The 25293-nt window shown below is 42.7% G+C and overlaps 1 protein-coding gene across 5 annotated transcripts in view; it reads right to left on the bottom strand.

The window, feature by feature from the left end:
* PDCD7 (programmed cell death 7) overlaps positions 1-25293 on the bottom strand; it is a 333527-nt gene that overhangs the window by 178178 nt on the left and 130056 nt on the right. For all 5 annotated transcript variants that reach the window (XM_044078376.1, XM_044078374.1, XM_044078372.1 and 2 more), the window contains exon 5: positions 14084-14171. In XM_044078376.1, coding sequence (XP_043934311.1) covers positions 14084-14171 — 88 coding nt within the window. The remainder of the gene's footprint in view (positions 1-14083; positions 14172-25293) is intronic.

The raw sequence follows: 25293 nt of genomic DNA on the forward strand, positions 1-25293 counted from the left end.
TACCTGAGACGTTTGTGCCCTCTGTCCTAGGGATGAGACTGAGGGTAGCTCAGGTCGAGGAGATACAGAAGTTTGTCCCAACAGGGATGGCAATGACTGAGAGTCTCCAACAGACAATGCCTTCTCCATAATCTGGAAGGCTACCCCCTCCCCCAGAGAGGGATGGGAGCCTGGAACTGAAATAGACTCCTTCGAAACCGGGATCACACCCCGCACCGAGGAGCCTGGGTCAACACTACAAAGGCAGAGATGCTGGGAGACATGGACGATTCCGAAGCAGCCAAAAAGTTACCATGCATCTCGGACCTGACCAGAGAGTCTAAACCCCGGGAGGTCTCTGGTACCGAAAGCTCGAAGGTACTCAAGGCAGTTCTCAGAACCAGAGACGAAGATGCTACCAGAACAGAAACAGTCGGAGCTGGGAGAGTCAGGATCAAGGGCTCCAAAGGCTCAGCAAGAGTTGGAGAAGGAGGGTATGCGGGTGTCATAGGATGAACACGTCCAATGCCGGTGTGGCTCAGAACAGAGGATAATCCTCTCGCCACCAGCAGCTGATCCACCAGTCTTCATGATGTCTGTCTCTGAGAGACTCTTAGTAGACCTAACAGATGCAGTGGAAGGAGATTTAGAGGGTCTCACTTCCACAAAAGGAGCATCTTTAAATGGGTCCACAGACGGGAAATAGGACAGTCTTAGGAGGGGAGGCAGCCCTAACTGCTTCTGTACCAATGTCTCAGTAGGTGCCGAAGAAGAAGCTGTCGGCTCAGAAGCCAGTTTACAAGTAGTTCCAGTCAGATTATCTGGTGCCTATGAACTCTTCTGTACTGAGGACATTTTTGGTATTTTCCTTAATGGTTACGAGGACCTTGGAACTGAAGAAAGCCTTTTCTTTGAAGCAGGTGAAGATGATGATAAAGTGCTAGTTTCGGTCCTGGACCCGGAAACGGCCTAATCAAATCCAGATTTAAAGAGTCCTTTCAAAATTAATTTCTTTCTTTCTGTTAGGATTCAGGTTGAAAACCCGTGAACAACTGCACAGTTTTCCTGTACATGTATTTTTTCAAGGCAGTACACACACAGGGTATACCCATCTGAGTTTGGCATTTTGCCTTCACATTTTTTTTACACCTCAAACCTAAAGGTGCCTTTAGTGGGTTAAGAAAGAGAAAGCTTTTCCTGTTGTTCGGCCATAACAACCGGAAGTGATTGTCAGCAAACACACTACAGAAGACAGTGAGAGAAATACAATAGAAAGAAAGAAAGCCTCCCCCCCCTCCCTTTTTTGGCTAGAAAATACCAACAATGGTATGCGAGAATACCGTAAACCAGTAAAGCGAGAGAGAGAGAGAGAGGAAAGAGTACCAACGATGGTACTGGATAGTCCTAACAGTAGAAGAATTATGGGCAGAGCCTGGCTCGAGAGTTTGGAGAGCGCAAGCTGAAGTAAATGGCCGTCTTTGTTCCAAGGTTCAGAACCGAACCCACTGTCAAGGACTGAGTGAAGACTGACAACATCAGAAATAATGCTATGGTGGCCCAAAATCAGGCACATGCCCTTTTTTAAAAGCAAATTCCTGAAGAAACAGATAAGGCCTGATTAAGTTCTGGGTAAATAATGCACAGTGTAGACTGGAGTCCACAACATGCTCTGGGTTGAGGCAAAACAGGCACTTGCAACAAAAGTCTTCGCATAGAATCAGTTTCTCAGAAGATATGCAGTTGTGGACTTTTACAGAAATTTCCTCACATCTATATTCTGAATCACACATTAGTTAAAAAAGTAAACAATCACTAAACTAAGATAACAACATGAAGGCCGCTACGGTGTACTTATCAGACTCCTTAGGCTACAAGTGCTGCAGGAAGTGTATAACATATGCCAATTGTGCAGCAAGACAGATATGAACAGGAGACTGGACAACTCACTGTTTACATAACTGACACTCATGTCTATGCAGGAAGGTGCTGGCTGGAACACTGGAGGTAGGTAGTGCTCTGGAGTACGGGCTGCCTGCATGGCACCAGCAAGTTGGATATCCCAAAAGGTGAGGACTGCAACAGTGAATACTGTGAAGGTCATCAATGTATTCCAGATTGTCAGATACCAGACAAGTGGACAGCAAGAAATATATGAACATGACACTGGACAACTCGCTGTTTACATAACTGACACTCTCATGCTTGCAGGAAGGTGCTGGCCCATCCACTGGAGATGATAGTGCTCTGGAGGACAGGCTGCCTGCAGACTACCTGCAAGCTGGATATCCCAAAAAGTGAGGACTTTAACAGTGAATACTATGAAGAACATCAGTGTATTCCAGATCCTCAGACACCATGTAGGAGGAGTCACATGCCCCTATTAAAATCAAGTACAAGTTCACTCACTGTTAATGCAAGGGAAGTGTGTGTAATCAATACATTCAAGAATCAGATGCCAACTGAAGGGAGCACAAGAAGACAGGCCTGTGCTAGACCAGATACTGGATTCAAAATGTACTGACCTCATATCTGGAATACTAGATGCAAACAGATGCTTTACCCAAAGACACTGGCACACAGAAACATGACAGGTCCCACTTTACTAGGGCCACCCAGCCATCCTGAGCTGTGGGAGGTCCAGGGATGGAAGTTCTATGCCCAGAGTTCTTCCAGCCTTGTAGCTGGACAACTCAAAAGGACTTCTTCCAAGGTCCAAGATCATCACCCATGTCCTCCAACAAATCGGCTGGGAGCCAGGTGGCACTGGAACATGAACCCACAATGTTAGTCAAGACATCTCCCATGGTTCTTGTCTACTAGTACAGTGGAGAAAAATGTTACCTTCCACTGGGGTGAAGTAAAGCTGTAGACCAAAGTTCTTGCCTGTTGCCTGGCTTGGACACCTGTGACTACAAGTCCTTGGGTTCACCTAAAACCATCTGTGGCCCCATAAAGCTGTTATAAGTTTGTTTATTTATTTATTTTTTGCAGTTCCTCTATCTCAGTGGTGTTTAACACTTCTGTGCTACATTTACTGATTTGATTGAATGTATCACTGTTTTTCAGCCTACACTTGTTATGCCATCTGTTTGTTACTGTACTGCTCTTAGATCATTTTTTAACAGTATTCTGATGTTTCCTAACCTCCCCTAATACTGTGCTGAAATTGTCAAAGTTCTACTGAATAAAAAAATAAATAATAAATAAATAAATAAATAAATAAAGTGTTTCATGTGTTTGTAAAAGTTTTCCTAGATTCTGTATTTGGGAACTTTTCTTAGGGTTTGGAAATTATTTCCAAGAATTTCTGACACTGTAGGAATTCTGCCTTTTGTTGCAAAGCATTAGTTACTGCACTTGTGCTCAAAAACCAGTTCATTTTACATTGAGAGTATTTTTGTTCTGCATTTAGATGGGAACAGAGGACTGATTCATCTCATCTGAGCTGGGAACTGTTGGTGGAAGGCTTACTGTGCGTTTGCCTGATTGGCCTGACAGTTTAATTGTGTAAATGTTTTTAATCTTGCTGGTATAAAAGCCTCACATTTGCGTGATGCGCAAACGCAGTTACTCATGTCTTGTATAATAAGCAAACTGTGCTAGTTTAAAAATCCTCTATAGGAAATGCTCTCCACAGTCTTCTACTGTTCATAGCTGCTTGAGGAGGTGCCCAGTTTGTGCAGAGGGCAGCACCACTGCAGGTCATCTAATAGTATACTACTAGACACTCTCACTTACTCCTTTAAGTGACTATACCCTACTCCTTACCATCTACTAAGGATCTGGTATAATGGATAGGTGCTTCCCTGTCATCTCTGTTTATGGTCTGGTGGATACTGGCAACATGAGGGAGTGCAGTAACTGCCTCATATTCACTGATGACAGTTTAATTTTAGAACATACAAACACAGTGTTTGAGACATGTAGATACACAGTCATTGGAGGCAAAGCTCTCACATACACACATGAAAAATGCAAACCAGTATTGCACCCAAAACATTCACTACCAACACTAAGAAACAAAACAAAGACCCACATTTGCAGAGTACGTAATCTACCCAAACCTCCACGACTTCCTAAAAGCATTTCTCAGTGGCCACGCACACTTTCAAAAAAGACAGCACCTCACACAACACAGAACTCTGAAAATCATAGTAGCCCCACTTCCAAGCTCATAAGACAATACACAGTCAAACATTCTAGTTTCTGGGGATTCCATTGCAAGACATACTGATGTTTCCTTTATCAGGCTAAGCAAGGAGTAGATCACACTGAGCTCTCTCTCTGGAGCCAGGATCCAACAGATCAAGCATGCACTTAGGTCTTTAAATGACAGGTACCAGTATGACATGGTCATAGTCTATGTGGGTGTAAATGACAAAAGGTGTACTTCACTGGACTACATGGAGAGAGACATGATGGAGCTCTTTGCGTGCCACATGGTTATGACTCTAGCCTTGAGTAGCATCCTACCTTTACCAATGATGATGCCACAGTACCAGCAAAAAATAATGGACTTCAACAAGTGGCTTGCTTTCTGGTGTCACAAAAAGGAGCTCAAATACCTGTCAGCATGGGGAGATATGACTGACAAACAATGATGGTTTGCACTTGTCACAGCTTGGCTTTGATACTGGCAAAAAACTCTATCCCCATAGTGCCTTTCTTAGGCCATGCCAAAATGTTAAGCCCTTCAACATAACAAAAACCACTCATGACTACCTAAAGGTACTGTTGCTCAATGCCAGGAGTTTAAATAAAAAACTCCACTACATGAAGGCAGTCCTCACCCTGTAGAACACAGACATATGTGCAGTCACGGAAACATGGTTCAGAACCATGGATAGCATTCCAGCAATCCAAGGCTACAATGCCTTTCATACATTTCGATACCCTTCAGCTTAAGATAATACAAAGGGAGAATGTATCTCGGTGTTCATAAAGGACATGTACACTGCTAGACTTGTCCAACAAAACAATTCGCTTGAGCTGCACCATAGGTTTGACCCCCAGCCATATCCTTGCTAGCTACAAATCCCCTAACATGAGTCTGGAAAACCACACCTCCTACCTAAACCTACTGAAATCTCTTAACATTCAGCCTAACACCACATTTATGGGGGACTTCAACTACTCCTTCATTAACTGGGAGACTTATATGACCCATAATTCAATTGCTCAGAGTTTTTTCAAATTCAATGCAAACACCATGGAGCAACAAGCTAGCTCCTCAACCAAAGGTACAAATATCCTAGACTTTGTACTCACACAAATACAGTGGGATGCTGATCCCTCCCATGCATTAACTATTCTCTAGTAAGATCTGACCACAAAATGATCTCTTTTAGTATTAAAACTAATCTAGAACCCCCAAACTCCAAACCTGTTAAGGCCAATTACCCCACAACTAAGTGACAGCTTATTAAATTTCTAAACCCCTCTGAATCTAGATAACAGTGAGGCCTACTCTGATCTGTACACAAAAGCACTGTACAACCACATTCATAGCTGCATAGAGGAGGCAGTACCTGCGAGACTTAAACCTATGATTACTGTCAAAAATAAACCACCTCGGTGGACCCTTAGCATAAATAGGCTAGTCAACAAAAGGAAAAAATCCTCTCCAAAGCAAAGAAGGAACAGACAAAACAGTGCAAGACACTATCCTGTAAAAACAAATTAGAGAGCTGGTCAAATCTGGCAAAGCAAACTTTAAGGCAAAGATAGCATCCCAGGTGAAAGATAAACATTAGGCTTTTTTTTTTTTTTTTTTTTTAATTATGATCGTAACCTCAGGGGAAAATGCTCAGCAATGTGCAGAGTTAATCACGAATGGCAACACTTACACCCAGCCTGAAACTATAGCATACCTGCTGGCCAACAAGTTCAGTTTAACCTCCTTGATCACCTCCTACCACATATCCAAAGAAATACCCACAACCATCCCTCTACTGGTCATTACAAGAGGACAGGTCCTTCCTGCACTTGCTAAAGCCAAAAACAGACCCTCCATGGTTCCAGACAACATTTCAGGATGTTTCTTAAATAGCTTAAAACATAATCCATCAGGGCCACTAGAACCCCTCTAACCACAGCCTCTGGATAGGCTTTATCCCTTCCAGAGGAATGGAAGACTACAACAGTCATTCCTCTGCACAAGGCCATGGACAGAATTATCATGGACCTGATAAATAATGATACAGAAACTCTCCAAACACTGGACCAGACCATATTTGCTTTGTTAAAGGAAGGTCTTGCCTGCTCAATCTGTTGGACTTCAAGAAAATAACCAGGGCCACGGATGATGGCAAAACTGTACACACAACTTATCTAGATCTGGTCAAAGCTTTCAACACAATTCCCCACTCAGTGATCATAGATAAACTTACTGAGGCAAAAACCCCTACATCATCAGATGGATAGCAAACTGGCTCAGTGACAGGACATGTTGTCCAGATAGGTGAATCCACCTCCGATAAGAAATCTGTTACTAGAAGGGTCCCACAGGGTTTAGTGTTTGTACCCCTCTTGTTTGGTATACACTTCTCTGAAGTGAAAGCCAATGTTGGGGACCTCTGGCTCACCAAGTTTGATGACTGCAAACCAGGAGCAATCAATTAATCCCCAAACAATATTGATATCCTATAAACAGGCCTATAAATGACAAAACGACTGGTGCGAAAACCATGGTCTGAAACCAAATGCTAAAAAATGCATAATCATACCCTTTGGTAAATCAGATAATCTTGCAAATAAAACTGATAGCACATCTCTAAAAGTAGACCCATTGGTGAGGAACCTAGAACACAGATAGCAACCTAAACTTTCACCACCAGGTAGCAATGGTAGTGAGGAAACCCTGTGTGGCTCAACTTAGAAGTAAAGGTATGGCATCAAGATTAAATGACGTCATAGTGCCACTGTAATCGGCCCTCCTCAGGCACATAATAGAGCACAATGCTCCCTTCTGCATGTACCTAACCAGACACACCAACTGGAGCAGCCCCAGAGGTTTTTCACTAAAATAATAAATAAATAAAATAAAGTGCAAGACAAGTGCCTTGTGCAGTCTGACTACATGCCCTATATGCCTTTACTCCACCTTATATCGTTTATTGAGAGGCGACTTGTGCCTAACCTACTAGGCCATTCTCAGGTCCAGCCTTGATGAAAATGTTACATCTTTGCAAGTAAAATTATACAAGGGTTACATGTTCCACAGACCTGAACCTTATTTGTCAGTATAACTGAACTTACTGGAGAGACATATTCGTATCCCAAAGGCTACCTCGTCTATGGAGTATACTTCCCATCTTCATAAAACAAAGCCCGCCTCTCACTCTCTTCAAAAAGAATTTGGATAAATGGATGGAGAACAGTAAATTCATTCCCAGGGTACTGTCCGTGTTCCTTATGGACAGAGGCAGTATGTAAAATGACTCACTGCTCCAAAACCCAAAGACACACTAACCTGACAACTCCCTGGATATGGGATGGTGTAGTAAGATATAATACTGTTATATCCTGTGTATTATTGGCTAGGCTTATAAAAGCTACTCTGTCATTAGCCTAGTAATCACTTATGAAGAGAAGCTCATCACCTACATGGGCAGGACGGTCAAGTCCAACATCAAATTTGACACTAGAAATTCTACAATGGGGGCTACCTTCTAAAGGTCTCTCCTTGTGAAGTCTATTACTGGAAATGTTTGTTACTGGTTATGTGAGATAAACCCTTTTAATGGCCCCCACAAAAGCGCTTTCCACAGTTAACATTTTGGGAGTAATGAGAAAAGCATGGTATTTGTCCCTTCAGTGTCACAGTGCCAGGGTCACGACAGCTTTTTAAGCCATGTTAACCATTAGGACACATGCCCACTAGATAACCTTAAGGCATCAAATGTAGAAAAGTAAACTTGCAAGTACCAGGGTGAATAAACATCTACTGGATTTGCAACAGTTTTAAACTTAATACACTGTCTGTATTATCCTGCAGGACTTCCTTCTGGAGTACTTTTGTACATACTTTATGTCAAATGTTACAGGTTCATAGGTGTGTACTAGGCCAACAACCACAAGGACCTTTTTAAGTCTAGCCATGCATCCCACATCTCTGATAAGTTCTGGTACTGTTGATAGGTGTAAGTAGGGGCTTGGGAGATGAAACATTTACAAGCAGGGGCCTGGGAGATGAACAACTTACAGACTGCCTGTGTCCATTATAGACAAAGGTGCCAAACAAGGGATGAATTTATTGTTCCCCATCCAATTGTCCAAGTTACACTTGAATTGGGTTAGAGCAGAACTTTGCTTCACATGGATGGGGAGCCTGTTCCAGAGGAGTAATCTCTGGGATACATAGGCTATGTTTAAGTCTTTAGAATAGGTAAATCTGGTGCTGGTTGCTTTTAAGATATGCAATAAGTCCATAAAGGTGAGATTTGACGATGCCCTGAATACCAAGAACAGATCTCCCCTAAACAGCCCGTAGGAAACAGAAAACACAGAAAGGGCCTGGAGACAGTCTACAAAGGACATGTTACTTGCTCCCTGTATTCTTTTAGTAAGGAACCTCTGTGGACGTTCCAGTTGTTGGATGTGCCTAGTTAGGTACATATCAAAGGGGGCACTGTACTCAACGAAAGGTCTGATGAATGTCAAATATTGTGGAACAATGACCTCCTTGGACCTAGATGCCATACCTTTGTTCAAGTTGTACAACACAAAATGATTTCCTCACTACTCTGATACTTGATGGTCAAAAGCTAGATTACTGTTTGTGTCCCCAAGTCCTTAACCGGGTCAGCTCTTAGGAAATAAGAATTAATGAGGTGGATGACTTCTAGAAGGATACTATTATGCATTTCTTGGCATTTAGTTTTAGTACATGGTTCTGACACCAGTTATATGTCTGTGTCAGCCATTCCTGGAGGACATGTCCGTCAGTTAGGGATTCTAGGACTGCTGCTAATTTACAATAATCTACAAATTTAATCAGCCAGAGACCCTTGACATTAGCCTTTACTTCAGAGAAGTAAATGTTAAAAAAGGAGCAGTCCCAGGACCAATCTCTGAGGACTCTGCTTGTGACTAGTCTCTTTGCAGAAGTGGATTCCTCAATTCTAACTTCCTGGGCCCTGTATGCGAGTCAGCTGACTATCCACAAGGTGACATAAGGGTTTATACTTAACCTCTTGTTTGTCAACTATGCCTGACTGTGGTATTGTGTCAGATGCCTTGGCTAGGTCAAGGCAGGCAGTGGGAACAGTCTTGTCCTAACCCACTGCTCTGGTGACCTTCTCAAAGAAGTCCATCAGGTTGAACTGGCATGACTGGCCCTTGATAAAACCAAATCGGGTTGGGTCCAGTGCCTGGAGGTTTTCTATGTCATTAATGATCATTTCCATGACAATTTCTTCCATGGCTTTGCATACAAAACTAGTGAGACTTATGGGTCTATAGTTTCCAGGGTCAGTAAATGGCCCACCTTTGTGCAGAGGGATGACTGTTGCTGTTCTCCAAGAAGCATGAAGCCTGTTTTGAGGTTACAGTTAAACAGCAATTCCAGGCAGTCTGGTAGGTCATGCTTCATGCTACTTAGGATACTGTCTGGGCCCACTGATGCAGTGTTTTTGGCTTTGGAGAGAGCACTGAGAATCTGTTCCCTAGTGACAGTAAGGAGAGTTATACATTTGATGCTATTTCCTGAAGGAAGGTTGAGGGGAGAGAGGGGTAAAGGTACAGATAAATTTATGGGCCAGTAGGTTTGCTCTATCTTCTTGCTCAATACAGGTGTCTCCCTTAACAATGAGCTTGTCACACAAATGTGTATGGCCTTCGAGGTTGCAGATACAGCTAACAAATGCCTTGTGGTTGTCCTTGGCCAGGATGGCCAAATTTACTTCATATTTGGCTTTGGTAGATTTTTGTCCTCAGACTTGTTTACTTTGATGAGAGTGCTTTTATCATGCTGGGTGATGCATCTCCTCCAGCTTGCCATGATTTTCTTCCTTCTGTTTTACAGCCAACTAATGCTGTGATTCCAGTGTGGCTTGTTTTTTGAATTAGCTTTGTACTTTTTTCTGGTGGGTACAGCTGCCTTTCTACAGCTATCAATATGACCTTATACGGTTTTCTATGAAGAGTTCCACATATGCAGCAGTGTTCTCAGGGTTTACGGGGGCTTGAAATTTTGCCAGGTTATCACTTAATAGTAGGAAGTTAGCCTTAGAGTAGTTACTGAACATTCCAGGGTTAGCTGGGGCTCCAGGTTTTACTTTACTGCAATGGAGGCCATATTGTGGTTTGACCTTACCACAGCACTCTTCCACATTAGGGAGGACCAGATCCAGTATCTTTGCAACCCTGATCAGTGTATCGACAATCTGGTCCAGGGAGTTTTGTGTTTACAAAATCCAGAAATCTATGCCTGCATGTTTGGTTTCTTATATGATTCCGAGTTAATATTAAATTCACCCATGAATATGGTATTGGACTGGATGGTGAGCATTCCAACAAATTTAACCACATGCTATAGGCTTCCTGGGTCATAGAGGGGGACCTACAGCTTGCAAAGAAGTTGCACAGAATTCTGCCTATGGTGATTTGAACATGGAGAAGCTCAAGTACATTGTACTGTTTGACCAGCCTTGAGATATATTTATTTTTGAAGTAAATAGACACACCTCCACCTTTAGTCCCCATCTGTGTAGTGGCTGGTCTAAATGTGTGTAAGGCATTATAGGTTGTACTGCCAATGTGTTGTCAGTGGCTTTATACCATCTCTCAGTGACTGCAAAGACATCAGCATTCTCTAGGGTGAGGAGGGCTTGTAAGGAGTGAAGACTCTTAACTCCAAGCATTCAGTAACACCTTTACATTTTCTTGGTTTTGATTTCCCATGTTTTTCTGTTTGGCATTGCCTAAAAAGTCACTACTGGGGAAAATGATGTTTCAGCTAATATTCAAAACCCTAGAGGGGGGAGGTGCAGAAGCAGCTTTGTCTGTTCATAGGTGTTTACTAGGCTAACGACCACAAGGGCCTTTTTAAGCCTAGCCATGCATCCCAAATCTCTGATGAGTAATGATGTGTAAGCATGGGCATGGGAGATCACTATTTACAGGTTACCTGTTTGCATTAGAGACATAGGTGCCAAACCAGGGATGAATTTCCAGTTTCCCCATCCAGTTGTCCAAATTACACTTTAATTGGTTTAGGGAGGAACTCTGCTTCATATGGATGGGGAGCCTGTGTCATAGACAGGGTAGTCTCTGGGATACATACCCATCTCTCCAACAGGTTCTATCCTATTTACATCACAGGCAAGTTTTAAGTCTTTAGGATGGGTAATTCTACTTCTGTTTGTTTTGTGGATATGCAGGAGGCCCATCAGAGTGGGTTCTGACAATGCCCTGTATGCCAGGCATAGATCTTCCCTCAAAAGCCTGTAGGAGACAGAATACAGGGATAGGGCCTTGAGGCAGCCTGCACAGGACATATTACTTGGGCCCTATTTTCTTTTACTGCGGAACCTCTGTGGACGTTCCAGTTGTTGGATATGCCTGGTTAGGTACATATCAAAGGATGCATTGTACTCAATGATCAGCATTCATCAGACCTAATACAGTGGAACAATGACTTCCTTGGAATTAAATGCCATACCTTTGTTTATAAGTTGTGCAGCACAGAATGATTTCCTCACCACTGTAGACACGTGATGATCAAAGGCTAGATTACTATCTGTGTGTGCCCCCCCAGGTTCCCAAGTCCCCAACTACTGGGTCAGCTCGAAGGGATGTGTTTGTCAATATGACAGCTACCGGGGATGGAGGACTTCCCAAAGGATACTATTATTAATTTCTTGGCATTTAGTTTTAGTCATAGTCTGTTGATCTTCTCTTTCCATGCGGACAAATACTGCACCCCCTCAGAATAACACCAGAAACCAAGCTAGTTATTTAAGTCAGTTATTTGTTCCTACTGTAGCATCATCCCTGGAGAAAGTAAAATGCTGCTCGTTGCTAGGCTCATACCATCCTGGGATACATGTTCCAAAAGCTCCATGATGTCTCTCTCTTTGTATAGTCTAGGGAGGTATGTCTCAGGTCATTTATACCCTCATGGGACTACAACATAGTCAGACTGGTAACTGTGGTCCACTGACCTGAGTGCATAACGTGAAAGATCCTAGCCCTGTTAAGCAACTGACCGTGACTTTCTCCTTACTCATCCTGGTGAGGATGACATCAGTGTATCTCACAATGGAGTCTCCAATGACCAGAATGTTGGATTGTCTGGTTGCTTGCCTTATGTGTTTAGAAATAGAGGCTCCCTGAGATGTGGTATGTGTTGATGTGGGTGTTGTGTTCAAAGACTGCATTTGGGACTGCTGAGGTATACTTCATCTAGGAGGTCTTTGGGGTTTAGGAAGGTTACATTTAAGTACCTCAGTATATGTGGGTCTATGTGTCTGCTTTGAAATGTGTAAGATGGGTGCTGTGCATGTACTAATGACAACCTTACTGACATTATGAGTGCTTTTATGCAAGAGCTTTGCCTCCAGTGACACTGTATAAATCTCTCTCATATACCATAGCAATTTGTTTGTGAATTAGCTGGTTGTCAGTAAAAAAGGTAATTTCTACATTGGCTCAGGATGCCCATATCTACCATGCTGGTAATTGAGATAGTGGGAAATTTCATAGCAACAGGCCTACCTTTTTTATTGCTTAGATAGTTGCAGTGAGAATATAAATTAAAGTCAGGAGTATCTAGTTTGTAACTCTGGGGACAGTGCTCATCACTGCTCTGTGTGCAACTAGGTTACTGGTGAAACTTCAAGGATAAATAAAAAATGTCAACTCATGGCATCTGCGTCTATACACGGCACTGCCAAACACTTGAGGGGAAACTGATAAGTACACCCTGGCGATTTATGGATGAAGTACTTAGGGGAATATTCTAAAGTTAGGTTAGACAGCAGCTAATCAAGCAGTACTTACTGAAAAGAAAGAATCAGCTTTGTCAAGAATGGTGAAAAGAGAAGCTTTGCCTGACTGGCTACTGGTTTGGCTACTACCAGTGCTTATCTCACCCCAGCTTCATGCTTCTGGGATACAATGCTTCTTTTCTCACCAGAAGCAAAACAGTAGCACCAACCGCTAGATGAAAAGCAGGCCACAGGCTCTTTCGTGATCAATAGTGTTGTCCCAGATGATACAGGGGCCTGCAGGCTTGTTGTAGCTTTTTCCTGGTAGCTGCCTTGAATAGCAACTAGAGCAATCAGAAAGGTCCAACACACACTAACTTCACAAACAGAAAAGGTAAGGAAAGAAGTTTGCCTACAATCATTCTTTGAATGCACTGTACACTACACAGCTCCCTTCTATTCTGATGCCATATTTTCTCTACTGCACGTTATCCGCTTAACGTTTACTGTAGCTATTTCATTACTGAAAATGGACACCTATGGTCCATTTCACCTATTTGCTAAATAAACCTATATAAAATAAAAATTCACTGACAGCAGCAGAACTGAAATCTGAACTGTGTAAGCAGCAGAAATGAACTGGCCAGCATGTGAATAACTATACTTATACAGGCAGTAAATGACATAATGAACATCAGTGTAACAGCACGCATGTCAACCGGTATGGGAACTTCCTGAAAAGTTGCAGAAACGCAGCTCTTACAAAGAAGGAGCCCAACCATGGGAATCATCAGGTAACATCCTCAGTATTAGATAACATTTTCCAGACTTTTGAACACAGACATTTCAGAAGTGATGCTGTCCATTACAGAAAAATCAAACACTCAACTTGTCTGCAGGTGGTACCACCCCTTTGAATGGAGGTGATCATGTTTGCATTTTCCAACATGTTCCACCAATGCAGATCAATCAAGAAAATTAAATGCACGTTAAGGATTCAAAGAACACAGAAATAAAAATACCAGATGTAATCTAAATACATCTTCAAATTAAAACAAACACACACACACACACACACACACACACACACACACACACACACACACACACACATGATCCTAAATTAAATTACAAATTACCACAAATGGTTTGTTCATGGTTTCATCTGCTCTTACCTGATTTGGACAAGTGCAGGAAGAGAATCACTGGCTTGTAAGTAATACTGTCTGAAAGGCTGAAGAGGGTGCAATGGGGGCAAATCATCTGTTAAAGAAAAGAAAGAAATGGACAGATCACAGCTAGAGCATCACCATTAAAAAAGCAGTTGTCAATTCCTGACGTTTCTATTGTAAATAGGCTGAAAGTCAAAACACAGAGAAAGGAAGAGTAAAATTAGAGCAAGTATAGAAAGATGAACTAAACTGTTAAAAGGATGAGAACTTACACTGAGAGGTCCTTCCCTAGTGGTCCAAACAAACAAGTACTACCACCAATCTAAGTCATGTGTGAGTTAATGGCAGTAAACTGTGGCACACAAGACTTTTTTTTATTGCAGGCAACAGGTCCAGCTTATCCTGTGTGATCTTCAGATATCCATAGACAATTTTTTCCAGTGTGCCCTCAGAAGTTCATAGCTTATAAACACCCTTAACTCATGACTGATTATAATAAACATACAGGCTACTGCATCACTCAAAATGTTAAATGCTGCACCACACCTCTTTATACCAATCTGAAATTATCAAATCTTTATGGTAAAGGGAAAGCTTCTCACCCACAAACTTGAGCGGTTATGCAGTTAACATTACTAAAAAGATATCAGGGCTCCGAAAGAAATCCATCAATGTACAGCTGCTTGCCCTTTCCTGCCTTGGCATCTCCAAGTGGGCAGTGCTTGGTACACATACATCTCACACAGGAAGCAGCTACAGGCATGTGTAAGAGGTGCTCAAGCCACTTCACCTGATTCAAGCTCAACTCACAAGAAGAGCAGCTCAAGATCCTCTCGCCGTGTTGAGCTTCTCACTTAATTAGAAAGGAAGATCAGCAGCCCTGTTTATTATGGAAGTTTATTATGGTGACCAAGGAACACTCTTGGATCCAGTCTGTAAACAGAGATTAAACACAGACTCGTTAAGCAGGACTGCCAGTACTTTCTGGGCTGACAATGTGTAATAAGGCCGTACAGCCAGATCTTCCAAGTTTATGCAGAGTCCCAGTTCATTACGGGTGCAGCATGCAGAGCTGATATAAGCAGATGCCTACCATAGTTGTCAACAACCAACAATTTGCAAAACACTGACTTTGCCTCTCATTTTTATTCTGTCCCTCAGAAAGACTGTGATTTGCCAGCAATTAACTAATTTATTACAAGCAGTCAATGACATTAGATTTTCATACTTCCTGTTGTTCAGAAAATGCATGCGGATTCAAAATTAGTCTATACCTTTTGAAGTGAACTAGAGTACATTTAAAAATTGTTCCCGACTTAGTGTCACATCATAATATATATATATATATATATATATATATATATATATATATATATATATATATATATATATATATATATATATATATATGTGTGTATATATATATATCTATATATATATATATATATATATATATATATATATATATATATATATATATATATTATATAGGTAGGTATATAAATATATATATATATATATATATATATATAGTATATAGGTATGTATATATATATATATATATATATATATATATATATATATATATATATATATATATATATATATATACATATATATATGTATATATATATATATATATATATATATATATATGTATGTATATATATATTTATTTTTTTACTTGCAACTGACTTGAGCAAAAAAGGATGGAGAACTATGTCCCTCACCCACATGGTGGGAACTGTGGTGCTGTCTGAGAAAAGACGGAGGTCATATAGTTGTAACCTGAAGATCTAAAGTTCTTTCTTCTGCAATTGTGCATTTTCTAGTCTTTTTTTGCTCAAACTGCCCAAGAGCTTACACTTCTTGGATGCACCAGACCTGGTTGCAGCCATTCCTCTACAAAATCTGGGATCCTTCGGGTTTGATGATGGGCACCCTGGGTTCATTTTAAGCAGAGCTCTAAACTGAGGATTACCTTCTTAAATGAATGCTGGTGCAGACAAGAAGACACTAACAACAATGACTCTTGTTCCCCTGAGTTGCCCTTTGCAACTGTGTGTGTCCATGATAGCATCAAGGCGGAAGAAACTCAATTTCTGCAGGTTAAAGGAGCTCTCCAGTCTGATGAAGCATTGGATTATATAACTCAGCAGGTTTTTCAGCTGTTCCTGGAGCTCAAGTATAAGGCAGCGGTTTTAAATAAAGGTAACAGAGAATGCACTGTAGTCAAAGACAGGGAAAGAATGGGGCTAAACATGTTGTAAATGCTTTGGGAACAGTGAGCAGACCAAAGAAAAAGGCGATAAACTGAAAATGTTTTGATTTATCCTATAACCAAAGGAACATTCTGTAATCCTAGTAAAGCAAAATACATGGCAAAACAATGAATGTTCACTGTACCAGTAGTAATGTTTGGGAGAAAGAACATGAAAATATTACAGGGAAGAGCAATGTCAATTTAATACATGCATGTATGTAATTTATACTTTTGAACACCAGAAATTTGTTTATTCTTGATAAAGTCAAGATGAGTCTCCAAGGCCTGTTTTTTCTTGTAACTACAAACACTCCAGAGTTAAAAGCCTTGAGTGTGTGCTTGTGTGGTGGCGGTGGGGATGTTATGTATGCAGATACTAAGGTCTCTTAAAATTGGTTCTGCCGTCAGCCACAGTCCGAGGGGAATAAAATGCATTTACCCAAGGAAGGATTTGTTACACTGTAACCAAAAAGTACAGTTTTGTACCTACCATAAATGTAGATGTTCGAGGGCTATTACAGCTGCAGTAATCACATATGGGTTTTCAGCCGTCAGGCGGTCCCTCGGTCGGCCAAATTCCAAAGTCTTGGTCCGGCGTCGGTTGTTGTCGCGTACTCTTCTGACGTCAGGAAGGCTAGAGTATATAAGACACAGCCGACGCCATCTTCTTCAGTCTTTCTTGCCCCAGATGTCAGGTGCCCCCAAAAGGAAGGCAATACATAAATAAATCTAATCCACAAAAGTAAGCAAATAAAACATAGCAGGATAACCCAGTCAGCAGGTATGAAGAGGTATTCAGACCCCAAGGTCTTACCAAGTGGGGAAGGAGGGTGGGAAACCTGTACTGCAGCTGTAATAGCCCTCGAACATCTACATTTATGGTAGGTACAAAACTGTACTATGTTCATCGTGCATTACAGCTGCAGTAATCACATATGGGTAGAATCCCAAAGCTATGCATAGGGTGGTAGGTGCTATGGAACTGGGTTGAGCTAGAATGCCCTGCAAAACTGCAGTGGCAAAGCCTGCTCTTGTTCTGGAGTATAAAGGCAGATGGTAGTGTTTTGTGAAGGTATGTACAGAACTCCAAGTGGCTGCCTCCAAGATATCTTTAGTAGGCACTCCTCTGAGGAAGGCTGTAGAGGTGGCTGTGGCCCTAGTGGAGTGAGGTCTGATACCAGTAGGGACAAGCTTTCCATGATAGGAATAACAAAAGCGTATGCAGTGACCAATCCACTTGGAAATGGTCTGTTTGGTAACAGGTTTCCCTTGACCCCCCCCACAGCATAGGAAATGAGGAGTTGATCTGTTTTTCTGAAGGATTTGGTTCTGTCCAAGTAATAACGTAGCTGCCTATGGATGTCTAAAGAATGTAGCAGCCTTTCCCCTTTGTTTTGAGGGTTAGGGTAAAAGGTAGGAAGGTGTATGGCCTGGTTTAAGGCTACCCTAGATACCACTTTAGGCATAAAGGAAGGGTTGGTACGAAGGGAAACCCTGTCCTGATGGAAGATGAGGAATGGCTGCACCGCCATGAGGGCCTGTAACTCAGATACTCTTCGAGCTGAAGTGATGGCCAGGAGAAAAGCTGTTTTCCAGGACAAATATTGTAATTCTGTTGAAGCAGCTGGTTCAAAGGGAGGTAATGTCAATTTTTCCAGTACGTAGTTAAGGTCCCAAGCTGGCACTGGCTGTTTCCTTGGAGGTCTTATGTTCTTAGCCCCTCTGAGGAACTGTCGTAGGAGTGGGTGTGAGAATAAAGGAGGATCCATGTTGAATTCTGCAGAGATTGCTGAGGCATGTATTTTGATTGAGGAAAATGAAAGTCCATTGCTCAAAAGTTCAGCTAGGTACTGCAAAATCTGAGGTAGGTTCAATTTTCTAGGGTCCTGCCCTCGTTTTTCATTCCAACAGCAAAACCGCTTCCATTTTACGGAGTAAGCTTTTCTAGTAGATGGTCTTCTGACCTCCAAAATGACATCCTGCACCTCTTTGGAGAGTAGTGTCTGATGTGATGCAAAGGAATTTTCCATGCAGCGAGACTGAGAGTTTTCAGCTGACTGTGAAGGGTTTTGAAATTGTTCTGCGTCAGCAGTAGAGGTGTTAGAGGCAGGGGCCACGGAGGAGTGTGTGTTAGGCTCCTCAGGAGTGGATACCAGTGTTGTCTCGGCCAGTCCGGAGCAATCAGTATCATTCTCGGCTTGTCTGTTCTTACTTTCAAAAGTACCTTGGGCAGAAGAGGTAGAGGTGGGAATGCATAAACTGACCAAGTTGTCCATGTGAAGGAAAGAGCGTCCACTTTCCAGGCCTTTGGGTGGAAGGTCCTTGAGCAAAACCTTTTTAATTGATGGTTTCTGTGGGAGGCAAAAAGATCTATATCTGGCCTTCCCCACGCTTGAACAATCTCTGTAAACACCTGTGGATGTAGCTTCCATTCGTGAGGATCTGTCATATGTCTGCTCAGAGTGTCTGCCAGTGTGTTTTCCATTCCTGGCAGGTACTGTGCCTGAAGTTCTATTTGTCTTTCCAGAGCCAGGTTCCAAAGAGTCATGGCTAGTCTGCACAAGGGGTATGAATGAGTTCCTCCTTGTTTGTTTATGTACCACATTACTGTGGTGTTGTCTGTTCTTATGAGCAGTTGTCCTGGATGCAGGAATTCTCTGAACGCTGAGATTGCATTTATTACTGCCAGCATTTCTTTTGATTGATGTGAAGGTGCTTTTCTTTTGGGGCCATCTGCCCTGAATGCACCTGTCCTTCATGTGCGCTCCCCAGGCGTAATCTGAAGCGTCTGTGGTTATGACTTGTGTAGCTTGAGGCTTGCAGAATGGGAGGCCTGTGTTTACTTGGCATGCTTGGGCCCACCATATGAATTCCTTTTGAAGACAGGGAATTATTGGAATCTCCGCTTCCAAGCTGTGACTGTGTTGAGACCATAGATTTTTTAGGTACCATTGAAGTTTCCTCATGTGCAGCTTTAGCATGGGATTAGAAGAATGCAAGATGCCAAGAATCCCAGAGCCTGCAGGATTTTCCTTGCAGTAAGCCTGGTACTTTTTGCAAGTATTTTGAAGTAATGAGATAGTTGCCCTTGTTTTTCTGGCGTAAGGTAAGCCATCTGGGTGTTTGTGTCCAAGTTGGCACCCAGGAAGGTTATTTTCTGAGAGGGTGTTAGCTTTGATTTCTCCTTGTTGATGGTGTATCCCAGAGAAAGCAGTAACCGTGTCACATATGCCAGGTGTTTCCAGTATGTGTTTGCTGTCCGCTTGGATCAGGCAGTCGTCCAGATAAGGGTAAATTTGTATCCCTTGAAGTCTGCAGTATGCAATCACTGATGCCAGGCACTTGGTGAATACTCTGGGCAGTAGATAAGCCAAAGGGCAATGCAGAGAATTGATAGTGGTTTGAACCTGCAAGAAATCTGAGGTATCTTCTGCAACTTTGTCTGATTGGGACATGCAGGTATGCCTCCTTGAGGTCCAATGTTACCAGCCAGAACCCCTTGCCCAGCATGGGAAGGAGTTGCTGTAAAGTGAGCATCTTGAATTTTGGCACGAGAAGAAATGTGTTTAGAATGGATAAGTCCAGTATGGGTCTCCAGTCGCTTCCTTTTCTTGGCACCAGAAACAGCCTTGAATAAAAACCTTGTGCTTGTTGGTGCGTAGGTACCTTTTGTATAGCCCTCATGTTTAGGAGCTTTGTAATTTGTAGTTGTGCCTCTACCCTTTGATTTTGTGGTAGATTTGGCATGCCTCTCATTTTGGAAGAGTGTGAAAATGGAATTTGTAGCCTCTGTTTATAATGTCCAGAATCCATTTGTCTGTTGTGACAATATGCCAATTGTTTGCAAATAGTGCCAGTTTCCCTCCCAAAGGTGCTGCCAGTTGAATTTTGCTTGGCATGGAAATGAGGGAGTCATTGGGTCTGTTTCCTGTACTGCTGTGCACTGTCGTCACCACCTCTTGGTGCTGGTGATTGCCATTGTCTGCCTCTATAGGACCCTTGGGCTTGTCCCCTGCCCCTTCCGCGTCTGTATCTGCCTCTTTGGGGCTTGTCAGTGGTTGGAAAGGACCAGTTTTTTGAAGGCCAATTCCTGCTGAACCGTGGTGGCTGAACCTGTAAGAAAGCTTTGACAGTTTGCATAGATTTTGCTTTTTCTTCCATTTTACGTAATATATCCTCAGCATTAGCACCAAAAAGAACATCCTTATGTAAAGGTGCATCCAGAATTTTTGCTTTCACATGGTCTGGCAGATTTTGTTCCCTAAGCCATGCATGTCTGCGAATGACTGATCCGGTAGCGGCCGATCTGCTGGAGGCCTCTAGGGCATCATAACCACATTGTAAAGTGTGCTTACCCACTTGCTCTGCACTATGCATTATATCCTGCAACACTTTTATATCTGGTTGTTCAGGCTGTGACATTTTGGTCTTTAATTGTGATAACAGGAATTGTTGATATTTAATCATATGAAACTGGCAGTTTAAGGCCCTCATGGCTAGGGTGGCCGAGGTATAAACCTTCTTACCCCACCTTTCTAGAGATCTGGATTCCCTTTCCGCAGGAAGTGGATTCTTGGCCGTGGAGGCCTTAATTCCTTTAGGGCCTTGAGAAATAGTTTCAGGGTCTGCATTATGGCCTTTGTAGAGGAACTGATGAGAATTAGGTACTCTGTAATACCTATCCGGCTTAACTGGTGCAGGAGGCAGAGAATCAGGATTAAGGCAGGCCTCCGAGTAAACATCATCCAAAACCTCCAAAACAGGAGGAATAGCCAAAGGTCTATGCTGAGGTAACCAGAGAAATTCCCTAAGCCTTTTCTTGGAGTCAGAAAAGTCTTGGCCTTCCCAGTGGAAGTGCTCTCTCAAAGAGTGTAAGGTTTCCCCAAAAGAAAAATCCTCAGGGGGGGATACAGAAGGAATAGACTGCTCTGCATCCGAATCCTCGAAAGGGGAATAAGAGTGTTCTTCATCCTCAGAATGTTCTGATAAAATGGATCCCTGGTCAGAAGTAGGAGAATCCTCCTCTACTCTGGGTCTCTTGTCCGGAGGGGCCTGGGAGCCTCTGATAAGAGTGATAAGGTCCTCAGCCATTTTAAGCATGTGCTTCTTAGGCATGGGCCCAGGTGATGGGCCTTGTGTAGCTGGCCTAGTATGGTGCCTGGCTGTTTTGGATTTAGTGAAGGCCTTGATAGAGAAAGATGATGAAGGCCTAAATACACCATGGGTGGATGTAGATCTGTCCACATTGGTAGGCTCGACATATGCAGGGGCTTCGGTTGTAGTCTGGGAAAGGGCCGAAGAACCAGCGGTCTCGGGTACAGAAGACCCCGCCGAGGGAGTGTCGTCGGTAGTCAGGGACTGCAAAGGCGTCTCACTGAGAACCGGGCCACGTGGAGCCTGCTTTGGCGTGGTGTCGGTGGAGACCGCGGTCCTCGTCTGGCGGTCCTTTTCTTTGCGTTTTTTAGACAAAGCGGTAGTCGGAGTATCCGACGACATTTTATAATTAAACGCTTTGCCAAAAAAGTGTTGGGCGAACTCCGCCCGACGCTTGATAGTGCGTTTATTGAAGGTAGCGCAAAAGCGACAGCCCGAGACGTCGTGGTCTGGGCCCAAACAAGGTATGCAAAGGGAATGGAAATCCTTATGCGGTATTTGCTTCCCACAAGAAATACAATTATTAACTTTTTCTGACATCGGTCTGAGGCAAGAAAAGATTCCCCAACGGGGTACTTGAAGACTTCGGTTCCAAATTTTTTCGTAATTCAGGAGCTGGCCGACCGGCACTTGCGAACTGCTTCTGCTTCGGGCACCGCGCGGCAAAAAAGACTGAAGAAGATGGCGTCGGCTGTGTCTTATATACTCTAGCCTTCCTGACGTCAGAAGAGTACGCGACAACAACCGACGCCGGACCAAGACTTTGGAATTCGGCCGACCGAGGGACCGCCTGACGGCTGAAAACCCATATGTGATTACTGCAGCTGTAATGCACGATGAACATCGTACAAGTTTCATCACCAGCAGTTTTGTGGTCACCTCAAACCATTGTCTCTTAATCAGAAAACATCTGCACTAACTATTGGGGGAGGAAGAGGGAGGTAATGTAGTCAGAAACGGAAGTCACTTTCCTGACTGGGTAGATAATCATTACCCTTGCTGCCATCAAATTGCCTACATCAAATCCTACTACCTCTCCACTGGCCCTCGTCAGTTCTGCGTGAACTGCTTGGCTTGGGATGGCTTACGAGAAAGTCAGGAAAAATTGTTATATTTTTGGTACGTGGGGAAAAAGATGCATAAATTTGCTCTGTTTTGGTCTTTTCTAATCTTTTAAATATTTCCTGAGAAGGTTGACAAAAAAGTAAATATTATCCAGAGGTGAATTCAACAGCTGCCCTTTGACACTCTCAGGCAGGGGGTGGACTATGCCTGACTGCTGCCTTAGCATAAGCATTGATGGGATTGTAGCTATATTTAAATTGTATTTTCACTTACTTTAAGGGCTGTCTGCAAAATTTGCAAGTTATGATTTAAGAGAGGTATCTGGTACTTCTGCAAACATTCTCAATCTGATTTATACTGACTCTTTGGCACTTTAAGATGTGCATTGGGAAGTTGTACTTACCTTGATGTGTAAAGCAACCCCTGCATACAGATTCTTTCCAAAACTTCCAGGACATGATAAAATATAACTAGACACCATCTTGGGCTATCTATTTACACTAAGCAAAAAGATGGCAGGATTGACTCTAGGTGTTTACATGGGTACTTAATTAGTCTTCAACTTAAAATCAAATCAGGCCACATAGGCACCACTGGTTTGGAGTTCAGTTTTATCAAGTTGCTCTAAAAATCCTCGAAATGCCTGAGTTTGTGCTACGTCCCAAGTAATTTCAGGCAGAGTGACAGAGTTTGTGCAAATCAAACAGGTCTTTCACTCCCACCTGAACTATTCCCACAGTAAATTCAGGCATCCTTAGAGGTGGGTGGTGTTAATGACAATACAGACTCAGTATCATAACTGAGTGGTGAGATTTCAGAGGGATAAAGCAGACCTCTTATTTTCTCCCGAGACAGTAGAAAGTTCTGATGAGTGCAGGCTCCTCCTTTTCAACAAAGGGGAATTATCTGATGAAGAGGGTTCACCTGGAAACATCAGCATCATATGAATTCTCTACCAGATTGACCTGCAGCTCAACTAATTGTAAGTTACATACTTACCATAACTTGGTATCTGTGTTGTCCACCTTCATTCATCCTCATGACTGGGTCATGGATCCGACCCTCTGATCAGACTTCAGCTGCATTTCTACAGACTAAGCTCCAAGTCTTGAGCTCCTCCCTCTTCCCATAATGCTCTACCCTTGCCCATCCTTCTGAGATAGAGTTTGTTGTCCAAGAGTTTATAGAGAAAAAAGTGGTACCACTACCTAAGGAAGTACAGAGAGATCAGAGACTCAGATGGGGAAAAGAGATTGCCAATAATTCCGGAGACCTGCTAGGGGCCACAAGGAGGGGGACAGTGGGTGGGAAGGCGGAGATGAATAAACGTCGACAACAGATACCAAGTTATGGTAAGTACATAACTTATAAATCTGATGTTGTCCATTTCATTCCTCCTCACGACTGGGTCAGAGTCCCCAGCTACAAAAAAACCCGTGAGTGGCCTCAAGGAAGGATATGTCAGAGCACAGCAGAACCAAAGGAACCCCGGTTCCTGGAAATAATGTCCAATTTGTAATGAATCACAAAGGTAAGAGCTGTTGACCAGGTGACTGCAGCACAATCATCATCAATTGAAGTTCTGGAAGAAAAGGCAGATGACATAGCCACAGACCTAGTTGAATGGGCACTAGAAGGATGGGGTAATTTCTGAAGTAAATAATAGAAATGCAGTCCGTAATCCATTTAGCAAGAGTAACTTTCTAAACTGCTTCGCCTAGGCAAGTAGGTGAAAAGGAAACAACTAACTGATCAGTCTTTCTAAACTGTTTTCTCCTGTGAAGGTAAAAATGCAGTTATCTATGATCATAAAAAAGTGCAGTAACTGCTCCCCTTTGTGGGAAAATTTGGGAAAGAAAAGTGGCAACTGAATGGACTGATTCAAGTTAACTTCAGTGTCCACCTTAGGCATAAAGAAAGGATTGGTACAAAGGGAAACTATCTTTATGAAAAATAATGTAAGGTGGTTTGGAAGACAGAGCCTGAAGTTCAGAAATCCTTTTGGCTGACGTAATGGCCACCAAAAAGAGTTTTCCAAGAAAGGAACTTCATTTCACAGTCGCTGGATAGTTCATAAGATTTTTGAGTTAGACCTTGGAGAATTATGGTAAGATCCCATGGAGGAGAAGGATCTTTAACCGGGGTTCAGAGTAGAAAAATACCCTTCAGGAAGGTATTATATAACCTAAACACAGCAGGAGAACTGAACAAATTCCCACAATGAAAATTGGAAATAGCAGCCAACTGAAGTTTAATAGAAAAACTAGCACCCTCCCAAAAAACAGTCTGGGAAAGACAGGGTAGTCGAGACGGGAGCTGGAAAGGGATCGATGTTCTCCTTGGACACCCTGTATGCAAACCTCTTCCATTTACTACTACAAGTCTTTTTGGTAGAGGGCTTCTTGAAGGCTAACACAATGTCTCGAACAGGGGAAGTAAGCCCAGACCTCTGTACAATTACTGGTACTAGAGAAACCAAGCAGTCAGTTTGGGGGTGCGCAGATTCGGATAACCCTCAGACGGAAGAAAGAGGAGGTCCTGTTTGGGTTCAAGTAACCATGGAGGATATTTCAGATGAGACCAGAGAAAGGGGAACCAAATCTTATAAGGCCAATAGAGGACAATGAGGATTACTGAAGTCTTCAGCAGTTTTGGTTTCTGTAGAAACTTGGGGATCAAGGGTAGAGGAGGATAAGCAGAGGAGACTGGGGGGGGGGGGCAATCATGAACT

The sequence above is a fragment of the Protopterus annectens genome, chromosome 7.part0 (genome assembly GCF_019279795.1).
Source record: "Protopterus annectens isolate FY-2018-M chromosome 7.part0, PAN1.0, whole genome shotgun sequence".
NCBI lineage: Eukaryota > Metazoa > Chordata > Ceratodontiformes > Protopteridae > Protopterus > Protopterus annectens.